The sequence below is a fragment of the Salmo trutta genome, chromosome 40, assembly GCF_901001165.1.
Source record: "Salmo trutta chromosome 40, fSalTru1.1, whole genome shotgun sequence".
Taxonomy (NCBI): domain Eukaryota; kingdom Metazoa; phylum Chordata; class Actinopteri; order Salmoniformes; family Salmonidae; genus Salmo; species Salmo trutta.
In genome coordinates, this window is record NC_042996.1 from 3115677 (window position 1) to 3125676 (window position 10000).

The 10000-nt window shown below is 46.1% G+C and overlaps 1 protein-coding gene across 3 annotated transcripts in view; it reads right to left on the reverse strand.

Annotated features, from left to right (window-relative positions):
- Nucleotides 1–10000, reverse strand: part of plxna4 (plexin A4) — a 496524-nt gene that overhangs the window by 192313 nt on the left and 294211 nt on the right. For all 3 annotated transcript variants that reach the window (XM_029741951.1, XM_029741949.1, XM_029741950.1), the window contains exon 5: nt 8289–8389. In XM_029741951.1, coding sequence (XP_029597811.1) covers nt 8289–8389 — 101 coding nt within the window. The remainder of the gene's footprint in view (nt 1–8288; nt 8390–10000) is intronic.

Consider the following 10000-nt stretch of genomic DNA (forward strand, 5'->3'; position numbering starts at 1 on the left):
AATGAGTATTGTGTAATGATTGTGTTGTGTCATAATGAGTATTGTGTAATGATTGTGTTGTGTCATAATGAGATACTGAAGGAGAGGAGAAGAGATTAATATAATCTATGGTGAGATACTGAAGGAGAGGGGAAGAGATTAATATAATCTATGGTGAGACACTGAAGGAGAGGAGAAGAGATTAATAGAATCTATGGTGAGATACTGAAGGAGAGGGGAAGAGATTAATAGAATCTATGGTGAGATACTGAAGGAGAGGAGAAGAGATTAATAGAGTCTATGGTGAGATACTGAAGGAGAGGGGAAGAGATTAATATAATCTATGGTGAGACACTGAAGGAGAGGGGAAGAGATTAATAGAATCTATGGTGAGATACTGAAGGAGAGGAGAAGAGATTAATAGAATCTATGGTGAGATACTGAAGGAGAGGGGAAGAGATTAATATAATCTATGGTGAGACACTGAAGGAGAGGGGAAGAGATTAATAGAATCTATGGTGAGATACTGAAGGAGAGGAGAAGAGATTAATAGAATCTATGGTGAGATACTGAAGGAGAGGGGAAGAGATTAATATAATCTATGGTGAGATACTGAAGGAGAGGGGAAGAGATTAATAGAATCTATGGTGAGATACTGAAGGAGAGGAGAAGAGATTAATATAATCTATGGTGAGATACTGAAGGAGAGGGGAAGAGATGACACAAACAAGTTCTCACTTCGTGACTTTGCCTTTGACCTCCAGTGGTGGAGCAACACAGACACACCGAGGCTGTGTCCTCTGTCTGCTAATGCACTCTCCACCCCTGAGACGTGAACCACACACACACACACACACACACACACACACACCACTTTACCAGCCCCTCCTTTCTTTCCCTCTGTCACTAGCTCTCTCTGCGTCACTCTTTCCTCACTTACTAGCAGTGTTCTCTGATTTTGGCAATTCAATTTCAATTCAAGGGGCTTTATTGGCATGGGAAACATATGTTAACATTGCCAAAGCAAGTGAAATAGATAATAAACAAAAGTTAAATAAACAATAGAAATGTACAGTGAACAAGTTCCAAAAGAATAAAGACATTTCAGATGTCATAGCAAATCAAATCAAAATTATTTGTCACATACACATGGTTAGCAGATGTTAATGAGAGTGTAGCGAAATGCTTGTGCTTCTAGTTCCGACCATGCAGTAATATCTAACAAGTAATCTAACAATTTCTCAACAACTACCTTATGCACACAAGTGTAAAGGAATGAATAAGAATTTGTACATAAAAATATATGGATGAGTGATGGCCGAACGGCATAGGCAAGATGCAGTAGATGGTATAGAGTACAGTATATACATATTAGATGAGTAATGTAGGGTATGTAAACAATTTATAAAGTGGCATTGTTTAAAGTGGCTAGTGATACATTTATTACATCCAATTTTTAATTATTAAAGTGGCTAGAGTTGAGTCAGTATGTTGGCAGCAGCCACTCAATGTTAGTGATGGCTGTTTAACAGTCTGATGGCCTTGAGATAGAAGCTGTTTTTCAGTCTCTTGGTCCCAGCTTTGATGCAGCTGTACTGACCTCGCCTTCTGGATGATAGCGGGGTGAACAGGCAGTGGCTCGGGTGGTTGTTGTCTTTGATGATCTTTTTGGCCTTCCTGTGACATCGGGTGGTGTAGGTGTCATGGAGGGCAGGTAGTTTGCCCCCGGTGATGCGTTGTGCAGACCTCACTACCCTCTGGAGAGCCTTACGGTTGTGGGCGGAGCAGTTGCCGTACCAGGCAGTGATAAAGCCCGACAGGATGCTCTCGATTGTGCATCTGTAAAAGTTTGTGAGTGTTTTTGGTGACAAGCCACATTTCTTCAGCCTCCTGAGGTTGAAGAGGCGCTGTGCTGCGCCTTCTTCACCACGGAGTCTATGTGGGTAGACCATTTCAGTTTGTCTGTGATGTGTACGCCCTGGAAAATAAAACTTTCCACCTTCTCCACTACTGTCCCGTCGATGTTTTTAGGGGGATGCTCCCTCTGCTGTTGCCTGAAGTCCACGATCATCTCCTTTGTTTTGTTGACATTGAGTGTGAGGTTATTTTCCAGACACCACCCTCCGAGGGCCCTCACCTCCTCCCTGTAGGCCGTCTCGTCGTTGTTGGTAATCAAGCCTACCACTGTAGTGTCGTCTGCAAACTTGATGATTGAGTTGGAGGCGTGCATGGCCACGCAGTCATGGGTGAACAGGGAGTACAGGAGAGGGCTGAGAACGCACGCTTGTGGGACCCCAGTGTTGAGGATCAGTGGGGTGGAGATGTTGTTTCCTACCCTCACCACCTGGGGGTGGCACGTCAGGAAGTCCAGGACCCAGTTACACAGGGTGGGGTCGAGACCCAGGGTTTGGAGGGTACTATGGTGTTAAATGCTGAGCTGTAGTCAATGAACAGCATTCTTACATAGGTATTCCTCTTGTCCAGATGGGTGATTGCGATTGCGTCTTCTGTGGACCTATTGGGGCGGTAAGCAAATTGGAGTGGGTCTAGGGTGGAGGTGATATTGTCCTTGACTAGTCTCTCAAAGCACTTCATGATGACGGAAGTGAGTGCTACGGGATGATAGTCATTTATCTCAGTTACCTTAGCTTTCTTGGGAACAGAAACAATGGTGGCCCTCTTGAAGCATGTGGGAACAGCAGACTGGGATAAGAATTGATTGAGTATGTCTGTAAAAACACACCAGCCAGCTGGTCTGCGCATGCTCTGAGAACGCGGCTAGGGATGCCGTCTGGGCTGGCAGCCTTGCGAGGGTTAACACGCTTAAATGTTTTAGTCACGTTGGCTGCAGTGAAGGAGAGTCCGCAGGTTTTTGTAGCGGGCCGTGTCGGTGGCACTGTATTGTCCTCAAAGCGAGCAAAGAAGTTGTTTAGTTTGTCTGGGAGCAAGACATCGTGGTCCGTAACGGGGCTGGTTTTCTTTTTGTAGTCCGTGATTGACTGTAGACCCTGCCACATACCTCTCCTGTCTGAGCTGTTGAATTGTGACTCTACTTTGTCTCTATACTGACGCTTAGCTTGTTTGATTGCCTTGTGGAGGGAATAGCTACTCTGTTTGTATTCGGTCATGTTTCCGGTCGCTTTTGTCACGACTCCTACCGTAGGTAGCTCCCCCCTCCTGTTCGGGTGGCGCTCGGCGGTCGTCGTCGCCGGCCTACTAGCTGCCACTGATTCCCTTTTCCCCCTTTCCGTTTATTGTGTGCACCTGTTTTTGGTTTGGGCTGATTAGCCGGGCTATTTTAGCCAGGAGGCCCGCCTGCTCTGTGTGCGGGATTATTTGATTGTTGTATAGCTTGTGAATGCACGCTCATTGTATTTTGAGGTGCGAGTGCGTATTTTGCGCCGACCTGTTCTGTCCCATGTGTTTGGGCACTTTGGTTTTTGTGTGCGCTCTAGTTCGCTGTTGGGGCGGCTTGTGTTTTGCAGTTGTGTGTTTAATAAATAACACTACCCTTCATTCTCTGCTTCCTGCTCCTGACTCTGCACCCACTACGCCCAAGCGTTACAGCTTTGCCCTGATTAAAAGCCGTGGTTCGCGCTATCAGTTTTACGCGAATGCTGCCATCAATCTACGGTTTCTGGTTGGGGAAGGTTTTAATAGTCGCTGTGTGCACAACATCACCGATGCACTTGCTAAACTCGCTCACCGAATCAGCGTGTACATCAATGTTGTTGTCCGACGCTATGCGGAACATATCCCAGTCCATGTGATCGAAGCAATCTTGAAGAGTGGAATCCGATTGGTCGGACCAGCGTTGAACAGACCTGAGCAGGGGCGTTTCCTGTTTTAGTTTCTGTCTATAGGCTGGGAGCAACAAAGTGGAGTCGTGGTCAGATTTTCCTAAAGGAGGGTGGGGGAGGACTTTGTATGCGTCGAGGAAGTTAGAATAACAATGACCCAGGGTTTTGCCAGCCTGGGTCGCGCATTCGATATGCTGATAAAATTTTAGGGAGCCTTGTTTTCAGATTAGCCTTTTTAAATCCACAGCTACAATAAATGCAGCCTCAGGATATGTGGTTTCTAGTTTACTTAGAGTCCAATGAAGTTCTTTCAGGGCCGTCGATGTGTCTGCTTGGGGGGGATATACACGACTGTGATTATAATGGAAGAGAATTCTCTTGGTAGATAATGCGGTCGGCATTTGATTGTAAGGAATTCTAGGTCAGGTGAACAAAATTACTTCCTGTATGTTGCTATGATCACACCACATCTCGTTAATCATAAGGCATACACCCCTGCCCTTCTTCTTACCAGGGAGATGTTTGTTTCTGTCGGCGCAATGCATGAAGAAACTAGGTGGCTGTACCGACTCTGATAATGTATCCCGAGTGAGCCATGTTTCCGTGAAACAAAGAATGTTACAATCTCTGATGTCTCTCTGGAAGACAACCCTTGCTTGGATTTCGTCTACCTTGTCAAGAGACTTGACATTGGCGAGTAGTATACTCGGGAGCGGTGCCCGATGTGCCCGTCTACAGAGCCTGACCAGAACACCGCTCCGTCAGCCCCTTCTGTGACACCGTTGTTTTGGGTCGCCGGCTGGGATCCGATCCATTGTCCTGGGTGGTGGACCAAACAGAGGATCCGCTTCGGGAAAGTCATATTTCTGGTCGTAATGTTGGTGAGTTGACGTTGCTCTTATATCCAATAGTTCCTCCCGGCTGTATGTAATTAAACTTAAGATTTCCTGGGGTAACAATGTAAGAAATAATACATAAAAAAACAAAATACTGCATAGTTTTCTAGGAACGCGAAGCGAGGCGGCCATCTCTTTCGGCGCCAGAAGTATATTATGTATATTATGTCTTAATAAAGTTTTGTAAGGATGTGAAAATAGTTCAAGTACAAAAGGGAAAATAAATAAACAGAAATATGGGTTGCATTTACAATGGTGTTTGTTCTTCACTGGTTGCCTTTTTCTTGTGACAACAGGTCAGAAATCTTGCTGCTGTGATGGCACACTGTGGTATTTCACCCAGTAGATATGGGAGTTTATCAAAATTGGATTTGTTTTCGATTTCTTTCTGGGTCTGTGTAATCTGAGGGAAATACGTGTCTCTAATATGGGCATACATTTACCAGGAGGTTAGGAAGTGCAGCTCAGTTTCCACCTCATTTTGTGGGCAGTCAGCACATAGCCTGTCTTCTCTTGAGAGCCAGGTCTGCCTACGGTGACCTTTCTCAATAGCAAGGCTATGCTTACTGAATCTGTACATAGTCAAAGATTTACTTAAGTTTGGGTCAGGTATTCTGCCACTGTGTACTCTCTGTTTAGGGCCAAATAACATTCTAGGTTTTTTGTAAATTCTTTCCAATGTGTCAAGTAATTATCTTTTTGTTTTCTCATGATTTGGTTGGGTCTAATTGTGTTGCTGCCCTGGGACTCTGTGGGGTCTGTTTGTGTTTGTGGACAGAGACCCAGGACCAGCTTGCTTAGGGGGCTCTTTTTCAGGTTAATTTCTCTGTAGGTGATGGCTTTGTTATGGAAGGTTTGGAATCGCTTCCTTTTAGGTAGTTGTAGAATTTAACGGCTCTTTTCTGGATTTTGATAATTAGTGGGTATTGGGCTAATTCTGCTCTGCGTGCATTATTTGGTGTTACCTGTGGCACTGATGTTTAGACCGAGGTATGTATAGTTTTTTGTGTGTTCTAGGGCAACGGTGTCTAGATGGAATTTGTATTTGTGGTCCTGACAATTGGACGATTTTGTACCACCATTATTGTTGTCTTACTGAGATTTACTGTCAGGGCCCAGGTCTGACAGAATCTGTACAGAAGCACCCGATCATCTGCAAATAGTAGACATTTGACTTCAGAGTCTAGTAGGGTGAGGCCGGGTGCTGCAGACTGTTCTAGTGCCCTCGCCAATTCGTTGATATATATATTTATGTTGAAGAGGGTGGGGCTTAAGCTGCATCCCTGTCTCACCCCCTGGCCCTGTGGAAAGAAATGTGTTTTTTTGGCCAATTTTAACTGCACACTTGTTGTTTGTGTACATGGATTGTATAATGATGTATGTTTTTCCCCCAACACCACTTTCCATCAATTTGATGGGGTATTGTGTGTAGGCCAGTGATAAAAAAAAAAATCTCAATTTAATCCATTTTAAATTCAGGCTCTAACACAACAAAATGTGGAAAAAGTCAAGGGGTGTGAGTACTTTCTGAAGGCGCTGTGTATATATACTGAACAAAAATATAAACGCAATATGCAACAATTTCAAAGATTTTACTGAGTTACAGTTCATATGAGGAAATCAATCAATTGAAATAAATTCATTAGGCCCTAATCTATGGATTTCACATGACTGGGAATACAGATATCCATCTGTTGGTCACAGATACCTTAAAAGAAATGGGCATCAGGATCCCAAACCATACCTGCCTATACCATAACCCCACCGCCACCATGGGGCACTCTGTTCACAACATCAGCAAACTACTCGCCGACATGACGCCATACACATGGTCTGCTCTTTTGAGGCCGGTTGGATGTACTGCCAGATTATCTAAAATGATGTTGGAGGTGGTTTATGGTAGAGAAATTAACATTAAATAATCTGGTAACAGTTCTGGTGGACATTCCTGCAATCAGCATGCCAATTGCACGCTGTGGCATTTTGTTGTGTGACAAAACTGCACATTTTAGAGTGGCCTTTTATTGTCCCCAGCACAAGGTGCACCTGTGTGATGATCATGCTGTTAATCAGCTTCTTGATATGCCACACCTGTCAGGTGGATGGATTATCTTGGCAGAGGAGAAATGATCACTAGCAGGAATGTAAACAAATATGCTTTTTGTGCATATGGGAACAACACTTTGCATGTTGCGTTTATATTTTTGTTCAGTGTATATCTCTCTGTCTCTCTTCCAATCTGTTGCTCCCATCCCTGTGCTTTATGGTGTAATGCTTTAGTTCCACTGTGTTATCTCTGTCACACTAGCTGCAGCTTCTCTGCCCTTCCATGGTCCTCTGTGTGCCAGCAGGGCTGTGTAGGGCTGGAGGTGCTAAGCACACCTACCTGAGATGTGCTCCACCGATACACAGAGGAGGGGAGTGGAGACACACACACACACACACACACACACACACACACACACACACACACACACACACACACACACACACACACCACCCCAGGGCGATCAGCAAGAGCACAAGAATCCAATTTTCAATTTAAAGTGGAGTGGGAAATATACCTGGCCCCTAGGGCCTCTAGCCAGCACTATCTCTGACTCCAATACAGTGGAGGGGGGGGATGGGGGATTGGCAGCGACAATGTGTATGTGAGAGAGGGTGAGAGACAGAGTGAAAGACAGAGAGATAGATAGAGAACGTGAGTGAGTCAGCGAGTGAGAGAAAGCGAGAGAGAGAGCGCGAGAGAGAGAGAGAGATGAATAGAGTGAGTTAGAGAGAGAGAGAGAGAGAGAGAGAGGTAGAGAGAGAGAGAGAGAGAATGAGAGAGTTAGAGAGAGACTATGTGTGGGCTATCACTATACCCACGTCCACCCTAAGTTCTTCTGGGTTTTCTCCCTCCCTCTCTCCCTGTCCTGTCTCCCTGTCCTGTCTCACTCCCTCCCTCTATCCCTGTCCTGTCTCCCTCCCTCTCTCCCTGTCCTGTCTCCCTCCCTCTCTCCTTGTCCTGTCTCCCTGTCCTGACTCCCTCCCTCCCTCTCTCCCTGTCCTGTCTCCCTTTCCTGTCTCCCTGTCCTGTCCTGTCTCCCTCCCTCTCTCCCTGTCCTGTCTCCCTGTCATGTCTCCCTGTCCTGTCTCCCTCCCTGTCTCCCTGTCATGTCTCCCTGTCCTATCTCCCTCCCTGTCATGTCTCCCTGTCTTGTCTCCCTCCCTGTCTCCCTGTCCTGTCTCCCTCCCTGTCTCCCTCCCTGTCTCCCTGTCCTGTCTCCCTGTGTCCATCAGTGCCCTGGCAGTAATCATGGTCTTTGTACTCCCAGAGGAGTCTGGTTTCTGGAAGGTAAATGAGGCCAGGGGTTTTGGTTGGTAATGGATCTGAGGGGGGCTGGAAGCATGCCTATCCCCAGGAACCCTATCTGAGTCTGGGAGTGGCGGTAAGGCCCCTAAGTGCATTGGGCATGGCCCAGGCGTCTCATCCCTACTCAACCCACCCAGCCAAACACAGGCCACCTGTCTGTTCATGAGTCACATTTGATCAATACCACTCGACAGCAGTATTGTAGAAAACATTTCAGAAAACTTCAAACTGATGTAAAATGCTTTGTATTGCACTTACATGTTGTGCAGGACACACCAGCCACAGTGAGGGTCTCCTGAGCCCAGACACTCGCTGCAGGTGGAGTACTGGCCACAGGCTTCCACTGGTACCCTCGTCATCTACACAGAGAGAGAGAGATACACACAGTTATAGCCTGGCTTCAGACAGAGAAACAAGGTAGAGGTGAAGGAGAGGAAGTGAGAAAGAGAGGAGGAGAGAAGGAGGGGAGTATGAGTGAAGGTATGGGTGTTGGGTTATTTAATGATTCATCTTGATCAAGTCCACATTCCACCAGGACACAATATCAGGTCACACACAGACACCCTTCACTCCTCTTCAGTCAATACATATTGGACACATCTCTGGTTTATAGTTAATCACTATGATTTATAACCATGCCAACGCTGACTGGCATTGACTGGCACTGACAGGCATTGGTATTGAGTGCCAGTGCTCTGGGGCAGGGCTGAAACAGATGGGAGAGGTCCACACTGTGCAGAGGGTAGTGCCTCCTTGTCTCCATGGTAACAGCATCGAGCGCTCCCAGTGTCAACTGCATTTGATTAATGAGCCGTCATTGGAGGATGACCGCTGTCACTCAAATTGGTCGTGGGTGACAGCAGGGAGGGGGGAAGGGGCAGAGAGAGAGAAGATCATCACAGGGACATCATGTCCCATCACTATGGGTTTATAGAGAAGGCACTGCTCTTCCTGATATTGGTGTGTGTGTGTGTCCGTGTATGTGCGTACGCACAGGCATGTATATCTTTGTGCGTTTGTGTGTATTGGTGTATGTACAGGTGTGTGTTCGTGTGTGTACGTGTATGTGCGTACACAAGGGGATTTATATTTTGTGTGTGTATGTGTGTACGTGTGTGTGTGCGTGTGTGTGTGTGTATAAACTATACTAACCCCCCTTCCCACTCCAAAAAAGGAAATTACTCTTTCCTGCTCGGTGGAGCATCTCAACATCTAGAAAAGTTAAATCATGCTTTGGTGACACCTTCCATACATCAGTGTAGGACATTTACAGCTTTGCTGGAAGTTAACATTTTTCTGTGGATGCATCCAACATTTCTGCCTAAAAAAAATCCACCAAAATACTCTTGCAGATGAGAAACTATGTAATTACCTGGGAAAGGTTTTTGAGGAAAAAGGAAGTAGCTCGCCCATGCTAACACTCACAGGGCAACTGCCCTGACATTTAGTAAGTGTAAAGGTTGATGCTATTCATAACGTAGTAAAACGTATCAGAGAACATTATCTCTGATTTTGCCCTCGGGTGAGATCAAAGTGGCTTAAAACGGGACGCTTTTTACCATATTTTTAAATGGATATTTTCTATTGTGGAGGAGAGGAGAGAGTGCAGGGTGGAAGAGCAGTCATTTCCTCCAGACAGACTAGGGAGAACCCATCTCTCCTCTCCAGACAGACTAGGGAGAACCCATCTCTCCTCTCCAGACAGACTAGGGAGAACCCCTCTCTCCTCTCCAGACAGACTAGGGAGAATTCATCTCTCCTCTCCAGACAGACAAGGGAGAACCCATCTCTCCTCTCCAGACAGACTAGGGAGAACCCATCTCTCCTCTCCAGACAGACTAGGGAGAACCCATCTCTCCTCTCCAGACAGACTAGGGAGAACCCATCTCTCCTCTCCAGACAGACTAGGGAGAACCCATCTCTCCTCTCCAGACAGACTAGGGAGAACCCATCTCTCCTCTCCTAACAGA